At 40.1% G+C, this 22,347-nt stretch overlaps 1 protein-coding gene across 1 annotated transcript in view; it reads left to right on the forward strand.

The window, feature by feature from the left end:
• The first annotated feature begins 3,180 nt into the window (after positions 1 to 3,180).
• LOC140814566 (serine carboxypeptidase 1-like) overlaps positions 3,181 to 22,347 on the forward strand; it is a 34,092-nt gene continuing 14,925 nt past the window's right edge. The window contains exons 1-8 of the mRNA XM_073173587.1: positions 3,181 to 3,543; positions 3,625 to 3,732; positions 3,824 to 4,095; positions 4,179 to 4,424; positions 4,497 to 4,609; positions 4,688 to 4,777; positions 4,892 to 4,997; positions 5,082 to 5,368. Coding sequence (XP_073029688.1) covers positions 3,183 to 3,543; positions 3,625 to 3,732; positions 3,824 to 4,095; positions 4,179 to 4,424; positions 4,497 to 4,609; positions 4,688 to 4,777; positions 4,892 to 4,997; positions 5,082 to 5,228 — 1,443 coding nt within the window. The 5' untranslated portion in view covers positions 3,181 to 3,182 and the 3' untranslated portion in view covers positions 5,229 to 5,368. The remainder of the gene's footprint in view (positions 3,544 to 3,624; positions 3,733 to 3,823; positions 4,096 to 4,178; positions 4,425 to 4,496; positions 4,610 to 4,687; positions 4,778 to 4,891; positions 4,998 to 5,081; positions 5,369 to 22,347) is intronic.

The raw sequence follows: 22,347 nt of genomic DNA on the forward strand, positions 1-22,347 counted from the left end.
AATCTGATAATTTGCAAATATCAATGCAATAAAATAAAGTATGTGATTTAGGGAAACTCAAGTCAAACCTAACTCGAGTTGTGCAATCCCGAATCAACATTTATTTATACCTTTGTCGTCCCGGTCTGACGAAGACGATGACATGTATTCAACTCTCTCCATATCAAATCTGAAATGACAATATCGAATACAACGTATCAGTAAATAACTCAATACACAATCTGTTCTGATCAATACTCAATCCAGTATACAATCTGATCAATGTCTGAACAAGATACAATCTGAGTCATATCAATAATATCACCATCTAATCGAAATCATATCTGAATCTGATCAATATCAATCTACTGATGTTTCGACGGCATAACAATACAATCTGAATAACCCCGTCAATCTGAACATCACAAATATAATATCAGGCTTCGTAATCCATAACAATACTAGTCATTATCTCAATAACAATACAAATCTGATATGAAATCTCAGTCAAATCAACTCTGAAAATCATAACAATTACAGAAACAGTCTGTTCTTCAATCTGACTTCAATTATACAGTGTCTACAGTAGTAGAAACATCATATCTGATTCATATTCAATTCTGACAATATCATAAATTCAAAACATGTCTAAACGTAACAAAACTTACGTCCAGCTGTAGCCTGCGTTGATAGGAACCCAGTACCGAAGTCGGATTCAAAATCTAACGGACGGATTGAAATATAAAGGCGTAAGAATTTTCGGAGGATTTCTCGTTTCTTCTCTTTTCTTTTTACTGATTTCTGAAGCAAACGTTCTATATATATAAATATATATATATATATATATATATATATATATATATATATATATATATATCAAATTGCATGTTAATGAAACGTGGCTCGTTTTCCACAAAACTTCAGCGGCGCTCGAGCGGTAATAAATCACCGCTCGGGCGCGGGACCTTCTGTCCGAGCTTAGCTTGTTATCCAATGGCGCTCGGGCGGTAACATTCTACCGCTCGGGCGCCATACATTCTGCCCAAAACAAAATCTGGTGGTGCATTGGCGCTCGGGCGGTCTTTTTCTACCGCTCGAGCGCCGAAGGTTCTGTCCAAAATTCTTGGCTAACCATGCCACGACGCCCGGCCTCGTCATTTGGGTTCTTATAACCTCAATTATGTCAATTTATCAACGTCTGATTAGAATAATTAAACCTCGGACATTACAAGGTTTATGGCTTATCTCTCCATTTTCTTTATAAGAAAAATGAAAATGGGTTGGGAGGATTTATATAATACACAAAATGACATGAAAGGTTGATAATTTAATTAGGAGAAATTATTATCACATTGAAATGAATTTATGAAAATGAGTTGCAACTTTTAAATAATAAAATTTCATATTAAATAGAAAGAAACCAATTTGTAAACATGCTTTCTTTATAAGCTAAGAAGAAAGAATGAAGATTGTAATTTACTTAATATTGAATGTATAAAAATGTGCCTAAAACCTGGGTTGTGGGAGAGATTAGGAATTTGGTAGGTCACAGTAATTTATGAATAAGTAGTAATTAGGCTTTAAAGATTTTTTTTGAAGACTAATCAATAATTTTAACACATGGGAAATCAATTATCTATTCTGATAATTTGACATAAAAATAAAGATAGATTTGAAAAACATAACCAATATATATTTTAATTTCCCAAGAGATAATATATTTTTTCCTGTAATTTAGAAGGAGATGAATTAAGACATAAATTTAAAATTCTCAATTTCTTTAGTGCAAGAATAATATCTCAATCAGTATTTAACAGGAGAAATTAATATCATGACTGAAATGAATTTAAAAATGAGTTACAATTTCAAATATTATTAGTTTCACATTAATATTGAAATTAAGATAAATCATTAATGGAAAATTAAAATAGTGAATTAACTCAAAAATAATATGTTGTCTTTGAAGTAGAATTCATTATAAAAATAAATTCTTATTATGTGTACCATGAGTGAAACAAAATTTAGCTCAAAAATGAAATTGGCAAAAACTTGTGTGAGACGGTCTCACAGGTCGTATCTGTGAGACAGATCTCTTATTTGAGTCACCCATAAAAAATGTATTACTTTTTATGCTAAACGTATTACTTTTTATTGTGAATATGAGTAGGGTTGACCCGTCTCACAGATTATGATCCGTGAGGCGCTCTCACATGAGACTCACTCAATGAAATTAGTAAACCTTAATTTTTTTTCACTATTAGATAAAGGAAAATTTTAATTACTATATCGCAAATTTGGTCATGCATATCACATTTAATTTTGTTTCACTATTATATAAAAGAAAATGTTAAATATATTTCATTTATTATATCGCAAATTTGGTCATGAGTATCACATTTAATTTTGTTTCACTATTAGATAAAGGAAAATTTTAAATATATTTTATTTATTATATCGCAAATTTGATCATGAGTATCACATTTAATTTTGTTTCACTATTAGATAAAAGAAAATTTTAAATATATTTTATTTACTATATCGCAAATGTGGTCATGAGTATCACATTTAATTTTGTTTCACTATTAGATAAAGGAAAATTTTAAATATAATTTATTTATTATATCGCAAATGTGGTCATGAGTATCACATTTAATTTTGTTTCACTATTAGATAAAGGAAAATTTTAAATATATTTTATTTATTATATCTCAAATTTGGTCATGAGTATCACATCTAATTTTGTTTCACTATTAGATAAAGGAAAATTTTAAATATATTTTATTTATTATCGCAAATTTGGTCATGTTATTACATTTAATTTTGTTTTATTATTAGATAAAAGAAAATTTTAAATATATTTTATTTATTATATCGCAAATTTGATCATGAGTATCACATTTAATTTTGTTTCATTATTAGATAAATTTTTTTTAAATATATTTTATTTATTATATGGCAAATTTGGGCATAAATATCACACTATGTCATGACAATGACATTCCCAAGAATTCTATGGTTTCTGAACAAGACACCACCTCTGTCTCTAAATAGTTAAAAGAGAACATAGTGATCATCAACCAGTGTAAATCAAACAAGAACGAGGATTGCACGATATTATCGAGGATATCTGTAGTTTTAAGTCACATGAAGCACATGTATATATATATTAAGAATAACATATAAATCTTTCTGTAACTGAAAATATGAAAGGTGGTTTCATTTTGTTTTTGTTTGTTTTGTGCTACGTTGATTCTGTTGAGTGTTACGGTGGAAGGGGGTATGATCCTCTTGGAACGTTTCTGAAGGCTCAAAGATTAAAAAAATCGCGCAATCACGTTACTAACTACGCATCCTCAACCGCGTATTCACCAGTTTATGTTGCATCTCAGGAGGGATTAAAAGAAACTGATGAAATATTACTTTTGCCTGGTCAGCCAAAAGTTAATTTTTCTCAATATTCAGGATATGTCACGGTCGATCATACAGCGGGTCGAGCACTTTTTTATTATTTTGCTGAATCTGAGGAGCCTTCCAGCAAACCGCTAGTGCTGTGGCTAAATGGAGGTTAATGCATGCATGTAAATTTCAATATTTGATTTCTCTGTTTTTCAAGAAATTCAATAGAAAAAATCTTGAAAATTCCAGGGCCTGGTTGCTCTTCAATAGGGTCTGGTGCGATGACCGAAAATGGGCCGTTTCGAGTGAACCCTGACGGGAAAACATTGTGGTACAACAAGTATGCTTGGAACAATGGTGAGGAGCACTTGTTTTATTTCTTGTAACAAAATATTACCTCAGAGAACCGATGGCAATTTAACACTAATGATTCTTGAAATTTATGAAGTGGCAAATGTCTTGTTCTTGGAATCCCCGGCTGGTGTTGGATTCTCTTACTCGAATACAACCTCAGACTATGTTACAGGAGACAAAAAAACCGCTGCAGATTCTTACACCTTTCTAGTTAACTGGTTGGATCGATTTCCAGAATATAAAACCCGCGATTTCTTCATAACCGGAGAGAGTTATGCTGGTCATTACGTACCCCAGCTTGCTGATCTGATTCTTGAAAGCAACAAAATCACAAATCAGACGGTCATTAACTTGAAGGGAATAGCAGTGAGTATATATATAGTTATACGCATAACATCCATTTATGGGAAAACGAGAGTTGTAACATGAATCTGAACATGAATTTTCAGATAGGAAATGCCTACATAGACTATACGGATAGGTGGACGGGCACATACGACCACTACTGGACGAGTGCCCTCATATCTGATGAAACCCACGAGGGAATCGTCTCAAATTGCAACTTTTCTTCTTACGACATTCCCGAATCAGATTCCTGTTTAAAGTTTGAAAGTCAAGCTGGTAGAGAGATAGGAAACGTCTATGATTACGATGTGTATGCACCATTATGCGGTTCCTCTTCAACAGCTCCCTCGGTATAATTCTTACTTTTATACATCTCGTTTCAATGTCTATAAGATCACATAACTTTACTTGTATCCTTGCAGATATCCAATTTTGATCCATGCTCAGACGACTATGTAGACACTTATTTGAACACTCAGGAGGTTCAAAAGTCTCTCCATGTTACTGGAATTCCTGTATCATGGACAGATTGCAGGTACTAAAATTAGCCCATTTCAATATTTTTGTTGTTTTTATCTTTTCCTTCTACTAAAAAGAGTCCATTTCTATGTAGCTTCAAAATCGAGTGGCACGATGAGCCGGATACTGTACTACCGGTGATCAAGAAAGTGATGGCTAGTGGCATTACTGTTTGGATTTACAGGTACATGACAATCATTTTATTTACAGTTGGTAAAGTGGCAAAAGGGACACCATTTTTAGCTAAAATTATGTAAAAGGGATAATTGATTGACCATCCATTGAATTTCGTGTGCAGTGGAGATACAGACAATATAATTCCAGTGACCACAACAAGGTACTCCTTTCCTAAACTTGGTGTGCCGGTGAAAACGCCATGGTACCCTTGGTACTATCAAGAAGAGGTGAGGGATAAACTACTCTTATCCGTCTCGTGTTCACTATAAATTTTTCGGTGTATTTGACGATTTTGTCGTTGTTTTCGAAAGGTTGGAGGGTATGTGGTCGGTTATCAGAATGTTACATTTGTGACCATAAGAGGAGCCGGACATTTTGTTCCAAGCTACCAGCCTGGGCGCGCACTTGCCTTTTTCACATCATTTTTGAACGGAAAGCTGCCTCCCGGTCAGAATTAATCGCGACGCCGATCATCACATCTTAATTAGCTTGCCTGAGGTTCCAATCTAACGCCAAAGAAAGCTATAAGAAGTACCCTCAGTCAAGCAGCAACTATCTTTATATGTAATCTAGAAACTCTTTTGTTGTTGATAATGTGGTGACCCAAACCTAAGAATCAATATAACAATTAAGAAATGCGGGACATAAATTTTTTCTTTTTAAAATGCAAATGCGGAAACGTAATGTACTCGATCTGATATACATATCAACATAAAGTACAAGTCTCGTACAACATTTATTTATCTCAAACTCAAGTTCAGCCACTATATCAAGTACTGAAAATCAGTCTACTCTAAGTCCGGATCTACACGCTAATTCTGAATCTCTCATCCTCTTCCTGATCCTGATCCTGCCCCACCTGTTGTCATGCACACATAAAAACAAGACAACAGCCGGATAACTCCGGTGAGAAATACATCTCAGTATAAACAATGTAACATGCAGTCATATAAAAACATATATAAAGCATGCAACAGATATCAATAGCATGTATCAAATCAGAAAGACATGTATCGATATAAAGCTATAAACAGACTCTGGACTCGTCATCTCAGACTCGACTCATTTCTAATCTAGGGATCCCGGTTCCTGGATATGGGCACCTATATCGAATTTCAGCGATATGAATGAATCAATTCCTAAGCGACATCGATATAAACCAAACATCCAGTGACTTGGAGAATCAGCCGAAGACTTGGCACATCAGCCAATGACTAGGCACATCAGCCCCTGACTCGACACATGCTCTGCTATGAATCAATAGACTAAGTATATCAATCTCAAGAATTGCAAATATCAATGCAATAATTATTCAGTATGTGATTTTGAGAAACTCAAGTCAAATCAAACTCGAGTTGTGCAATCCCGAATCAACATTGATTTATACCTTTCTTTTTGTCTATCTGACTCTGTCGAAGTCTCGGATTCAAAGCCTGTCAATATCAATCTGGCAATGACAATATCGAAGGTATCATATCAATATACAACTCAAATCAATACTGGATATAATCAGAACTCAATAAAATTCTGTTTCAACATCATAACTGCACAATCTCAATATACCCAGCAATATAATATCAGTCAGATATCCATCCCAACATCTCATACTCATCAACACAAATCTGATATCACATCTCAATCAAATCAACTCTGAAAATCATAACAATTTCATACAGTATCCGTTCTTCAATTCGGTTTCGATTATACGATGTCTGGTATCGCATCAACAATATATATGAATCATATCTGATTCCTTCAACACCATATTTTCAAAACATAACAAAACGTAGTAAAACTTACGTCCAGTTGAAGTTCTCGTCAATAGGAACTCGGTACTGAAGTCGGATTGAAATTTGGACGGACGGCTTTAACACAATCATAATTAATCTCTTCAAAGGAATATAACACTTCTCTGGAATTCCCTTCTCGTTTCTGCTGAGGAATGAAAGAATATACCTATATATTTCATGTCCAAGGCTAGGTGGCTCATCCTTCAAGCTGCACGTCTCACGCATATGCGCGACCTACCTCGGCGCATATGCGCGAGACAATATGTCTCGGCGCGTCTTCATCACGGCATCTCGCGCATATGTGTGCCCTCACTCGGCGCATATGCGCGAGGTTCTTCACAACTCTCTGCCACCCTCGCGCATATGCGTCGATCCATGTCGCGCATATGCGCGAGGTGTTCTGACTACTCCGTGCATATGCGCCCGGTCTGGTCGCGCATATGCGCGAGGCTCATTCCTCGCACAACTTCCAATCTTCTTTTAAGCATCCCGGTCTGATCTGTTCCGTCTATAATCATATCACAATTATCAAAAATCATATCGGATTACAGTAATCAAAATCTCGGGCATTACATTTCTCCCCCCCTAAGATACGATTTCGTCCCCGAAATCACATGCAATCAAATCATATCAGAAAGAAATGTATAACAGAAGCTGAATAGAAGACTCACATCAGTGAAATAACTCGGGAAATCTTTGTCTCATGTCTGACTCTGTCTCCCAAGTAGCTTCTTCAATGCCATGACGACTCCACTGAATTTTCACAAACGGAATAGTCTTCGTTCTGAGCTGCTTTTCCTTCCGATCGAGAATCTGAATCGGCTTTTCAAAATAGCTCAATGTCTCATCAAGTTCGGTCTTGTCTGGCTGAATAATATGTGAAGCATCAGGAAGATATTTCCTCAATAACAACGATACATGAAAGACAACATGTATTCCAGATTGAGAAGGCGGTAGGGCGAGTCGATAGACACGATCTCCTATCTTCTCGAGAATCTCATACGGCCCAATATAACGTGGAGACAACTTTCTTTTCTTGCCAAATCTGACAACTCCTCTGAAAGGTGAAATCTTCAAGAATACTCGGTCTCCTGCCTCAAATACCAACGGTCTACGTCGAACATTGGCATATTTGGCTTGTCTATCCTGAGCTGTATTCATTCTCGTCTGAATCAGCTTCACTTTTTCAGTCATATCTCTGATCATATCAGGTCCAATCTCAGGAACCTGATAGATATCATCCCAATAAAGAGGGGATCTCAATACTCGTTTGATGGCTATTGTTGTACGAGAACTCACAAACTGGCAAAGAATCATGCCAACTAGTGCTAAAATCAAGCACTACAGCTCTCAGCATATCCTCCAATGTCTATATAGTCCGCTCTGACTGTCTGTCAGTCTGTGGATGATATGCGGTACTCAGCTGCAACTTCGTACCTAAGGCCTGCTGTAAAATCTGCCAGAAGTACGAAGTAAACCGAGGATCACAGTCTGAAACAATCGACTTCGGCACTCCGTGCAATCTGACCACCTCTCTGACATAGATCTGTAGTGACCCGTTCCAGAATCACCTACTAATCAGAACTTAAGCATGCAAAATTAACATTTAAAACTGAATCAGGTAAACAGCGAAAAAATAGTAATACAACCCAATCGAATCTGTAAGTACAAAATACTTAAACAACCAGATCGAACTAAATACCAAGAACAAATACCAACAACTACAGGTCAACCTCTGCCAGCTCCCTGTCCACTCCCTCCTGGGCCGTCCAACCTGAGACCTGCCCCATCGAATAGGGTGTCCAAAACAGAGATAAACCGAGGACGTGAGCATAAAACGCTCAGCACCGAAAGCATGAGTATACAAGACTATGACATGCATGTATGCAAAATGTACTGGATACCAGGATCTGGGTATATCGAAATACTGCTCAGGTAAATGACGTCAAGGTATGTAGCACTCTGCGCCGTCGTACCAGGAGGTGGCTCCCATACCAAAATAAACCTGTGGATATACCGGTGACCTGACCACCGTCGGCCAACGAGGTCCAACCATCCACAACAAACGAGGGCTGAGCACCCTCTCAACAGGCTATCTCAAAGATAATCAGGCTCAACATGATTATGCAAATGCCGCATAATAAACCATGCATCATATGACAGATAATAATGCAACATATAAACATGCAACACATAGTAAAGCATACTCAATCCTGCTATCTCGGATAGTACTTTCGTACCTCAAACCAGTAGATCCTAGCAATCAGCCCTAGAATCAAGCCTACAATCCAAGTGATACCATATCACTAAACCACATCTAAAAGCCTTAACTAGACTAATAGATACTCCCAAATCTCAAAGGGAACCCAGAACTATACCTGCGTCCGTAGTCAGCCCACTGATGCCGCTAGCCCCCAACTAGAGCACAGCTCCGCTACAAAACCAGTAGCTCCCCGCTAGTGCCCGAACCTCGGGAAAAGACTAGAAACCCATCAGAAACGACTAAAACGCTCTGGAACTCTCGGAATTGGCGAGTGAAAAGTGAAGCCTCGCGCTTCTATTTATAGACAACGATCGGAAGATCCGATCCACTTCGGAAGATCCGATCCGGTGCACTTCGGAAGATCCGATCCACTTCGGAAGATCCGAACTCTGCATGTCTTCCACGTGTCCAGCCACCTGTCTTCGGACGATCCGAACCCTGATCGGACGATCCGAACTCTGACATGACATGACTCGTCTGACTCCGAACAGAACGGTCCATCCGAACCCACTTCGGACGATCCGAACCAACTTCGGACGATCCGAACCCGGTTCGGTCCTTCCGATCCCACCGAAATACAATTAATCCAATAATTAACTCAAATTAGGCATCGGGATACTACATTCTCCCCCTCTAAAAAGGATTTCGTCCGCGAAATCGAGTCTGAAGAATGACAATTCTGAACAACAATACATTCAACTTAAGAATGAATTACAACTGAAAGTACAACTGAAATTACAATCATAACTGAAAATACTACAACTAGAACAACTCTGGATGCTCTGACCGCATGCGACTCTCTAGTTCCCAAGTAGCTTCTTCAGTACCTCGGCGCTGCCACTGCACTAAGACAAGAGGAATAGTCTTATTCCGCAGTACCTTATCCTTTCGGTCTAAGATCGAAACCGGTCTTTCTACAAAAGACAAATCCGGATTCAGCTGAACTTCTGTTGGATGCAAAACATGAGACTCATCCGCTACGTATCGTCTCAACAAGGACACATGAAACACATTGTGAACACTAGACAGATACGGTGGCAAAGTTAATCTGTAGGCCAAGTCTCCCACACATTCTAAGATCTCAAAAGGACCAATGAATCTCGGAGATAGCTTACCCTTGAGTCCAAATCTCAGAATCCTCCGAAAAGGTGATACCTTGAGAAACACTTTCTCGCCTGCATCAAAATGAAGAGGTCTGCGCTTGGAGTTCGCATAACTTGCTTGTCGATCCTGAGCAGTCTTAATCCGCTGTTTGATCACAAGAACTTTGTCCATGGCCTGCTGAATCAATTCCGGACCCTCGACCTGTCGTTCTCCGACTTCTTCCCAGAACAGAGGAGTACGACAACGTCGACCATACAATGCTTCAAACGGAGACATACCAATACTCCTATGAAAACTGTTGTTGTATGCAAACTCTATCAGCGGCAGATGATCCTGCCAAGCTGGCCCGAAATCCATCACACAAGATCTCAACATATCCTCAAGAGTACGAATAGTCCTCTCTGACTGACCGTCAGTCTCTGGGTGATATGCAGTACTCAAACTCAAGGTAGTGCCCAAAGTTTGCTGAAAGCTGCCCCAAAATCTAGATGTAAATCGAGGATCTCTGTCACTAACGATACTCACGGGCACACCATGAAACCGTACAATCTCCTGAATGTACAACCGTGCCATCCGATCGAAAGTGAAATCTCTGTTATATGGAAGAAAATGGGCAGACTTAGTAAGCCGATCCACTACCACCCAGATAGCATCTCTATTCCCCACAGACATAGGCAAGTGAGTCACGAAGTCCATCGTGATATGCTCCCACTTCCACTCCGGAATAGGAAGATTCTGCAACAAACCTCCAGGTCGTCGATACTCAGCCTTCACCTGCTGACAGACAAGGCACTTGGAGACATACTGATAAACATTACGTTTCATACCTTTCCACCAAAATCGAGTCCTCAAATCCTTATACATCTTGTTGCTCCCTGGATGAACACTCAACTTGCTACGATGAGCCTGGGACAAAATCTCCTCCCTCAAAGTGTCATCTTCCGGTACAACAACACGACCAGATAAGCATAAAAGACCCCCGGACTGATAGTGGAATCCAGAAGTATTATCTCTATCAGCCAACCGAGCTAATTTCTGAATCTTAGAATCAGACATCTGAGCATCTCTAATCCGAGAATACAAAACTGGCTCGGACAAAATAGTAGCTATACGGATACTCTCTGTTCCCTTCCGATGCTTACAATTGAATCCCATCGAACAGAAATCCTGAATAATCCCAGATACAGCACAAGTCTGAAGAGCAGATAATCTCACCTTGCGACTAAGAGCATCGGCCGTGAGATTCGCAGATCCTGGATGATACTTGATCTCACAATCGTAATCTTTGAGTAGATCCATCCAACGACGCTGACGCATGTTCAACTCAGCCTGAGTGAACAGATACTTCAAACTCTTATGATCAGTGAAGATCTCAAATCGCTCACCATACAGATAATGGCGCCAGATTTTCAAAGCAAAAACGATCGCTGCTAATTCCAGATCATGAACAGGATAGTTTTCCTCATGAGGCTTTAACTGTCTCGACGCATAAGCAATCACATGCTCATTCTGCATCAGAACACACCCTAGTCCCTGTAAAGAGGCATCGGTGTAAACACTGAAACCACCAGATCCAGACGGTAAAGCCAAAACAGGCGCAGATGTTAAACGTCTGCGAAGTTCCCAGAAACTCTCTTCGCACTCTGATGTCCACTCAAATGAAACATCTTTCCGAGTGAGCTGAGTGAGTGGCTTAGCAATCTGAGAGAAGTTGGCAATGAAACGGCGATAATACCCAGCCAATCCCAGAAAACTGCGGATCTCGGCTACTGTCGTCGGACGCGACCAGTTCAATACCGCTTCCACCTTGCTCGGGTCAACTGAAACTCCCTCGCTAGAAATGACATGACCAAGGAATACAACCCTGTCAATCCAAAACTCACATTTACTTAGCTTCGCATAAAGCTGATTCTCGCGAAGTGTCTGTAAAATAATCCTCAAGTGTTGTGCGTGTTCTTGCTGATCATGCGAATATATTAAGATATCATCTATAAACACCACAACAAACTTATCCAAGAAATCCCGAAATACCCGATTCATCAGATCCATAAAAACTGCTGGTGCATTCGTCACCCCAAAAGGCATAACCAGAAACTCATAATGCCCATACCGGGTCCTGAATGCAGTCTTCGATATGTCTCCCTGATGAACTCGAAGCTGATGATAACCAGACCTTAAATCAATCTTGGAATATACAGAGGTACCTTGCAGTTGATCAAATAAGTCATCAATCCGTGGTAACGGATACTTATTCTTTATCGTAGCACGATTCAACTGCCGATAATCTATGCAGAGCCGCATAGAACCATCCTTCTTTTTGACAAAAAGAACTGGTGCTCCCCACGGGGACACACTGGGTCGAATATACCCCTTGTCAAGAAGATCCTGCAACTGCTGTTTCAATTCTTGCATCTCCGATGGAGCTAAACGATAAGGAGCTCTAGAGATTGGTGCCGTGCCTGGCACTAAATCAATGCCGAAATCTACTTCCCGAACAGGAGGAAAACCAGGAATCTCCTCGGGAAAAACATCCGGAAAATCGCAAACCACTGGAATGTCACTGATACCGACACTAACTGCGGACGAATCAATAGCATAGATAAGGTAGCCTTCCCCGCCCGACTCTAAAGCACGACAGGCTTTCAGAGCAGAAACCACAGGCATCGGGGGTCGCGCTCCCTCTCCATAGAAAAACCAACTGTCGCCCTCAATTGGACGAAACTGCACAAACTTCTGATTAACAGTCCACAGTAGCTCTAAACACAGTCAGCACATCTATTCCCAGAATGCAATCAAAATCCTCCATCGCAAGAATCATCAAATTAGCAGTTAAAACATTACCTTCAAACTCTAGAGGACAACCCAAAACTAGACGTTTAGCTAGCACCGAATGACCCATCGGTGTGGAAACAGATACCACAACGTCCAAAGAAGTGAAAGGTAACTTATGACGCTTAGCAAACCTCGCAGATATGAATGAATGCGATGCACCAGTATCAATGAGAACGTAAGCAGGTAATCCACATAATAAAAACACACCTGTGATAACTCTCTCGTTCTCCTCAGCCGCCTGATCCTGGTTAAGAGCAAAGACCTGCCCTTGAGTACGCGGTCGGAGGTTAGAACCCTGAGTAGACTGTCCCTGCTGTGGCCTCTGATGAACTGAAGCCTGAGAACCAGATCCTGATCCTCCGCCCGTCTGTGGACAATCTCTCTTCATGTGGCCCATCTCACCGCACTTATAACAAGCACCCGCAACCTTGCGACAACGCTCCGTCGGATGATCCTTCCCGCAGTGCTGACACGGGCCCCTCTTCTTCCCAAAATGGTGAACTCCTCCAGATCCAGAGGAAGAAGAAGTAGATCCAGTCTTCTTAAATGCTTGGGCGCGGAGACCCAAAGAACTAGTAGGACGAGCAGACTGCATGGCTCGACCTCTCAACAAACTGCCCTCAGCCTGGCGACAACGATTTACAAGGCCCTCATACGATGTCGGATCATCGCAGACAACAACCCGATCATAAATCTCCTGATTGAGGCCCTGAAGAAAATGGTTATACTTGGCCATAGCATTGTCACTGACATGCGGAACATATGGAAGCAACTCAAAGAACTTCTGCTGATACTCATCAACAGACAAACTTCCCTGCTTCAGATTGATCAACTCAATCGCCTTGGTCTGCAGAAGAGCTGGCGGAAAGTAAAGCAATATGAAAGCGGCTCGGAAATCGGCCCAAAGAACTCGACCCTGTCGCTGAACTATCGGTGCAGAGGTAGACCTCCACCACTTGCGCGCACCACCCTCCAGCAAGAAATCAAGGGTATCAATCTGCTGCTCCGCCGAGCACTGAAAAGTCTTGAAGCAGCTCTCCATCCTCTCAAGCCAGTTCTCCGCAACATCCGGGGTCTCACCGCCTGAAAGAGGTTTCGGCCCCATCTGCAAGAACCGATGCATACTAAAACTCCGAGGCTCATCACGACGGTGTTGACGACGTTCTCGATGCTCTCGACGACGTTCCCGATCGTCGCGGTCTCCCCAGCGTCCAACGCTGCCATGACTACTAGCATCGTCGTCAAAACCAGACATCTCTTAGCTACAAAAGTTACCAGAGATTAAACCCAAAAGAACAGTTCTAAATCCCAAAATCTTAATGCATGCTCTGATACCATAAATGTAGTGACCCGTTCCAGAATCACCTACTAATCAGAACTTAAGCATGCAAAATTAACATTTAAAACTGAATCAGGTAAACAGCGGAAAAATAGTAATACAACCCAATCGAATCTGTAAGTACAAAATACTTAAACAACCAGATCGAACTAAATACCAAGAACAAATACCAACAACTACAGGTCAACCTCTGCCAGCTCCCTGTCCACTCCCTCCTGGGCCGTCCAACCTGAGACCTGCCCCATCGAATAGGGTGTCCAAAACAGAGATAAACCGAGGACGTGAGCATAAAACGCTCAGCACCGAAAGCATGAGTATACAAGACTATGACATGCATGTATGCAAAATGTACTGGATACCAGGATCTGGGTATATCGAAATACTGCTCAGGTAAATGACGTCAAGGTATGTAGCACTCTGCGCCGTCGCACCAGGAGGTGGCTCCCATACCAAAATAAACCTGTGGATATACCGGTGACCTGACCACCGTCGGCCAACGGGGTCCAACCATCCACAACAAACGAGGGCTGAGCACCCTCTCAACAGGCTATCTCAAAGATAATCAGGCTCAACATGATTATGCAAATGCCGCATAATAAACCATGCATCATATGACAGATAATAATGCAACATATAAACATGCAACACATAGTAAAGCATACTCAATCCTGCTATCTCGGATAGTACTTTCGTACCTCAAACCAGTAGATCCTAGCAATCAGCCCTAGAATCAAGCCTACAATCCAAGTGATACCATATCACTAAACCACATCTAAAAGCCTTAACTAGACTAATAGATACTCCCAAATCTCAAAGGGAACCAGAACTATACCTGCGTCCGTAGTCAGCCCACTGATGCCGCTAGCCCCCAACTAGAGCACAGCTCCGCTACAAAACCAGTAGCTCCCCGCTAGTGCCCGAACCTCGGGAAAAGACTAGAAACCCATCAGAAACGACTAAAACGCTCTGGAACTCTCGGAATTGGCGAGTGAAAAGTGAAGCCTCGCGCTTCTATTTATAGACAACGATCGGAAGATCCGATCCACTTCGGAAGATCCGATCCGGTGCACTTCGGAAGATCCGATCCACTTCGGAAGATCCGAACTCTGCATGTCTTCCACGTGTCCAGCCACCTGTCTTCGGACGATCCGAACCCTGATCGGACGATCCGAACTCTGACATGACATGACTCGTCTGACTCCGAACAGAACGGTCCATCCGAACCCACTTCGGACGATCCGAACCAACTTCGGACGATCCGAACCCGGTTCGGTCCTTCCGATCCCACCGAAATACAATTAATCCAATAATTAACTCAAATTAGGCATCGGGATACTACAGATCTCTGCCATCTGGTCATGTCTGTACGTCATCTTGTACGGAATAAAGCATGCTGATTTGGTCAATCTGTCAATCACGACCCAAATTGCATCACAACCTCGGGAGGATCTCGGTAGCTTCGTTACAAAATCCATGGAAATGTGATCCCATTTCCATTCAGGAATAAACAAACTCTGTAACAGTTCTCCGGGTTTCTTTCTTTCTGCTTTCACCTGTTGGCAATTCAGACATTTGGATACAAATTCAGCAATATCAGCTTTCATCTGTTTCCACCAAAACTGTCTATTCAAATCATTATACATCTTTCTGTCACCAGGATGAATACTGAATCGACTGTTATGCGCCTCTGACAAGATCTGTCATTTCAAATCTGAAGCATTCGGCACAAAAAGATGATTATTCACATACAATACACTGTCACGTACCTGATATTCTGATCGATGCCCTGCTCTGACCATCGATATCGAATTCTGAACATTCTGATCAACTATCTGAGCTGCTTTAATTCTCAAAACTAGCTCTGGTTCAACTTGAACAGCATATAGTCTCAGCGGTCTACAATCTGTATCAAATGCTAATACAGACAAACATCAATCTTTTATCAAATTCGAGACACCAATCGTCGAAAAGGATAAAGAACATACCTTTCGACTCAGTGCATCAGCTGCTACATTGGATTTCCCTGGATAGTACTTGATCTCACAATCAAAATCTTTAAGAAAATCAAGCCATCTTCGTTGTCTCATATTCAATTTTGATTGTGAAAATATATATTTTAGACTCTTGTGATCAGAATAGATCTCAAATTTCTCACCGTATAGATAATGTCGCCATATCTTCAATGCAAAGACAATGAGTGTCAATTCAAGATCATGAATTGGGTAGCGAGTCTCATGTGGCTTCAACTGTCTCGAAGCATAAGCGGTAACATGTAGTCGCTGCATCAGAACACAACCCAACTCTCTGTGAGAAGCATCGCAATAAACAAAATCACCAGTACTTGATGGAATAGTCAAGATCGGAGCACTGTTCAATCTCTTCTTCAATTCAAGAAAACTAGACTCACCGTATTCTGACCAAACAAATGGTGCATTCTTCTGAGTTAGCTGCGTAATCGGTTTAGCAATACTCGAGAAATCTTTAATAAATCGTCGATAATATCCTGCCAAACTCATTAAACTACGAATCTCTGGCACTGAGGCCGGTATCTGCCAAGAAATCACGGCTTCAACCTTACTGGGATCAACTGATATACCATCTCCGGATATGATATGATCCAGAACATACAACCTGTCTCAACCAAAACACACATTTGGACAGTTTGGCATATAATTTCTCAGCTCTCAGAATTCTCAATACAGTTCTCAAATGCTCAGCATGATAAATCATATTCTTTGAATAAATCAATATATCATCAATAAAAATAATCACAAAATCATCGAGATATTTTTGAAACACACGGTTCATCAGACCCATAAATACAGCTGGAGCATTAGTCAACCCAAACGACATGACAATAAACTCATAATGTCCATACCTGGTTCTGAATGCTGTCTTCTAGATATCAGAATCTCTGAATCTCAGCTGATGATATCCAGATCTCAGATCGATCTTGGAATATATAGAATAACCCTGCAACTGATCAAATAAATCATCAATACGAGGCAAAGGGTATTTTTTCTTTACCGTAGCCTTGTTCAGTTGCCGGTAATCAATATAGAGTCTCATTGAACCGTCTTTCTTCTTCACAAAAAATACTGGAGCACCTCAAGGAGAAACACTCGGTCTGATGTATCCCTTGGCCAGTAAATCTTCCAACTGTTCTTTCAATTCTTTCAATTCAATCGGTGCCATTCTGTACGGAGCTCTAGAAATCAGAACTGTACCTGGCATCAACTCAATGATGAAGTCAATCTCTCGAATCGGAGGCAATCTCGGAATCTCATCTGGGAAGACGTCAGCAAACTCACACACCACTGGCAAATCAGCCAATGATGGACTCGACTTCAGTAAATCAACTGAATAGACAAGGAATCCCTCCGCTCATTTCTGTAACAATCGAGTCATAGACAATACATATATCAAATGAATTCTAGATCGAGAACTCTTACCGTAGAATTTCCACTCATCAACCATATCCGATCTGAATCTCACAATCTTGTGGAAACAATCAACAGTAGCCTTGTACTTGGTCAGCATATCGATACCGATAATACAGTAAAAATCAGACAACCCATGCACAATACAGTCTAACTCAATCTCATGCCCGTCATACTGTAGCATACAATGTTTCATAGAATTCACTGATATCAAACATGTCCCCAAAGGAGAAGAGACAGACACTACAGATGATAAAGACTCAACAGGCAATGCATGACTCAATGCAAATCTCTCAGATACAAATGTATGAGAAACACCCGTATCAATCAATATATAAGCAGTGTAACCAGTTATCTGCAACGACATCATCTGGTGCTTCTTGGTCCTGCTCTTCTGTCAACGCAAATACTCTGGCATGATGTCTAGGAAGCTGGATCCCAGTCTGGCTTCCTCCTGGCCTCTGCTGTGACTGAGGATTAGTCGGTGGTGACTGGAAAGAATTTACAGGGGATGATCGTCTATCAGTCCGTGCCACTGATCCCAATGATTCGGCTCCCTTGGATCTCTGAGAACTCCTCTGTGGACACACTCTCTCAAATTGCCCTGACTGTCTGCAAATATGGCAACTACCAAACACTCTTTGGCATTGCTCTGTGGGATGTCTTTCTCCGCAAGTCCTGCAGTAAACCCCATTATAGCTCTGTTTGGATCCACTTGAGCCAGAAAAACTGCTTCCCGACTTCTTGAACTGTTTTCCTCGGACTTTCAAGAACTCTTCTTTCCACCACTACTGCTGCCACCCTCAAATCTGGGAGGTGGTTGTGGTGGTCTCGGCGCTGGAGAAACAAACAAAGCTCCTTTCTGTCTCATCAGACCAGCTTCAGCTCCTTTGGCTCTATTCAGAGCGTCAGTGAAGTTATTCAATCGCTCTGTGTTTACCAATGTAAAGATCTCGGGGTTCAACCCATTGATAAACTGATCGGCAACAGCTTCGTCGTTCTCAGCCACATGTGGAGCAAATCTCAACAAGGTAGAGAACTTGGTCACATACTCCTCAATGTTCAACTGACCCTACCTCAGATTGGCAAACTCTGCCCCTTTGTCTTTCCTGTACGACACTGGGAAGAATCTCTGATAAAAATCAGCTTAAAAAACATTCCAGGTAATAGTCGTACCTCGATGCTCCAATGCTCTCTTCGTCGTAATCCACCAGTTCTTAGCAACGTCATGCAACTGGTGTCCTATTAGTCAAACTCGTCGCTCATCTGTATAATCCAAAGACTCAAACTGCATCTCTATGTCATCTAACCAACTCTCACAATCAACAGAAGTCTCTGTTCCTTTTAGAGTTGGCGGTTTAAATGACTGAAACCTTTTCAACAGTGTTTACATCAGAGTTGCTGTCACATCCATCGGATTTGCAGATGTACTACCCTATTCAGGTACTCTTCGAGGAGGCATATTTGATTACCAAAAAGATTAGTAACCAAATATAACAAACCTATTTCAGTCCTCCTCTGATCATCTTGCTGCTGATCAAGAATCAGTTCTGATTCATTCTCAATAATACATGTTAAAAATCAAATCAGATAGTCAAGTAAACATATATTATATAAAGCAGTAGACATTCTAGCAATCAAAAGCAAGGAAGAAAATTCAGTCTAACCCCCTCACTAGCTTCTATCTCAGGCTAAGGTAACCTACTGCTCTGATACCACCTGCTGTGGTGACCCGAACCTAATTCTTTTTCTTAATCATTATTAAGAATCAATATAACAATTAAGAAATGTGAGACATAAATTTTTTCTTTTAAAAATGAAAATGTGGAAACGTAATGTACTCGATCTGATATACATATCAACATAAAGTACAAGTCTCGTACAACATTTATTTATCTCAAACTCAAGTTCAACCACTATATCAAGTACTGAAAATCAATATACTCTAAGTCCGGATCTCCACGCTAATTCTGAATCTCTCATCCTCTTCCTGATCCTGATCCTGCCCGACCTGTTGTCATGCACACATACAAAAAAGGCAACAGCCGAATAACTCCGGTGAGAAATACATCTCAGTATAAACAATATAACATGCAGTCATATAAAAACATATATAAAAGCATGAAACAGATATCAATAGCATGTATCAAATCAGAAAGACATGTATCGATATAAAGCTATAAACAGACTCTGGACTCGTCATCTCAGACTCGACTCATTTCTAATCTAGGGATCCCGGTTCCTGGATATGGGCACCTATATCGAATTCAGCGATAGGAATGAATCAATTCCTAAGCGACATCGATATAAACCAAACATCCAGTGTCTTGGCGAATCAGCCGAAGACTTGGCACATCAGCCAATGACTAGGCACATCAGCCCCTGACTCGACACATGCTCTACTATGAATCAATAGACTAAGCATATCAATCTCAAGAATTGCAAATATCAGTGCAATAATTATTCAGTATGTGATTTTGGGAAACTCAAGTCAAATGAGACTCGAGTTGTGCAATCCTGAATCAACATTGATTTATACCTTTCTTTCTGTCTATCTGACTCTGTCGAAGTCTCGGATTCAAATCCTGTCAATACCAATTTGGCAATGACAATATCGAAGGTATCGTATCAATATACAACTCAAATCAATACTGGATATAATCAGAACTCAATCAAATTATGTTTCAACATCATAACTGCACAATCTCAATATACCTAGCTGTAAGGCCCGAGATTTTGATTACCGTAATCTGAAATGATTTGGTGATAATTGATGTGATTATAGGCGGAATGGATCGGACCAGAACTAGACAGGAAAGACGTACGAAAACACGGAATATGTGCGAGGTGTGCACGAGGTGAGTGCCAAGTCCATAGAGTTGGGCGCACTGCGCAGCTTGAAGTCGCGCACATGCGCGATAGTGGCAGAAGACCTCGCGCATATGCGCGAGAAGTGGTCGCGCATATGCGCGAGTTGTGCAGAAACTAAGACCACATTTCCAGAGAACCTCGTGCATATGCGCGGAAGGTTGGCGTGCATATACGCGAGCTGTCGAAAAGAGAAGCGCCGAGACTCGAAGGTCTCGCACATATGCGCCGATGGTGGTCGCACATATGCGCGAGACGTGCAGTATGCACATTAAGCCACTTTCCTTATATGCGTGTGTGTGTGTTTGTGTGTCTATATATATATATATATATATATATATATATATATATATATATATATATATATATATATACAGAGAACCTCGTGCATATGCGCGGAAGGATGGCGTGCATATACGCGAGCTGTCGAAAAGAGAAGCGCCGAGACTCGAAGGTCTCGCGCAAATGCGCCGACGGTGGTCGCACATATGCGCGAGACGTGCAGTATGCACATTAAGCCACTTTCCTTACATGCGCGTGTGTGTGTGTGTGTGTGTGTGTGTGTGTGTGTGTGTGTGTGTGTGTATATATATATATATATATATATTATATATATATATATTATATATATATATATATATATATATATATATATATATGAGTCTTGTTTCCCTGCACCCAAGGGTGCAGGGTAACATGGGCGCCCAGCTGTAATCTTTTTTTTTTATTTAATTTTTTTTTTAAATAAGTTAAAAACAAAAATAGAAGAAAATGAAAAATAACCCACCTACCACAAGAAATTTGTACGCCCAAATTTCTTTACGCCCAAATTTCTTTCCACATACCAGAAGAAAATGAAAGATTCAAACCCTACGGTAAGAAGCTTAAATTTAGCGTAATTCTGGAGATCTCGTGCGGGCTATTTCCGGTCATCTTAAATCAAAAGATTACGCTTCTCGACTGTGCTGTTTCCGGTGAACAAACTCAAATATTCCGAAATCAGAAGGTAAATCGATGTAGTTGTAAATTTTCTTATAGGGAATTTCAGTTACGTGGTTACTTGTTTTGAAACTCTATTCTAAGTCACTAATTAATGGGTTTTTCCTAAACAGTATAGTTAATGAATTTAAGGGAAACAAAAAAGCTACGAATTAGAGACGTGAAAAGGAATATGAAAAATGTAAAGTCAAGAACATGTCTAAATATATCAAATTAGAGGCATTCTTCTAGCATTAAGAGCTTGTATATTTGAGACGCCCCGTTTAGGCTTTAGAGTTGGAAGGAGTTGACTTTAGAGCTTAATATTTGCCAAACCACATATTTAAATGGAAAATTAACTAAGTCCCTTTGGAAATCATTTTTTATTACTGTTGTTGTTATCTGTAATTCTCCCTCGTTTGTTCAAATATACATTAGCAAAATATTGCACTGACATTAGAATTAGCATATAATACTGATAATAATAATAGAATAAATCAAAATGTTTCAAAAAGTTAAAGTCTCCTAAAAACATTTGTATTATGGACTGGTGGGGTTGAAGGAATATGAATATAGAATTTACGTAGTTGGGGAATATTAAATTAAAAAACTATATATAATTTGAAAAAGAAAACAAAATGTAAGGTAATTGGAAGTGAAAAGTAAAAAGGTAAGATTTAAAAATCTTAAATGGAAGATTTCACATTTTCTAATTCGATTTAAGGTGGAATTTGAATGGTAAGAATTCTTTTGGCCCGTGCAATTCCTTTTTATGCGTGATTACATGCTTGGATTGAAATATTATACATGTTCTAGTTCCAACTCATTTTGCTATGCACAGGACCAGAATCATTGCTGTACTTGTTTTGCTGAGTTTTGACAATGGTGAGTTATAAATTATTAATTGTTGTTAGTTATAATATTTTTTGTCTGCGTGTTCAAAAATTTTGTGAATTTTTGTAC

The sequence above is a fragment of the Primulina eburnea genome, chromosome 15 (assembly GCF_022965805.1).
Source record: "Primulina eburnea isolate SZY01 chromosome 15, ASM2296580v1, whole genome shotgun sequence".
In the NCBI taxonomy this organism is placed as follows: domain Eukaryota; kingdom Viridiplantae; phylum Streptophyta; class Magnoliopsida; order Lamiales; family Gesneriaceae; genus Primulina; species Primulina eburnea.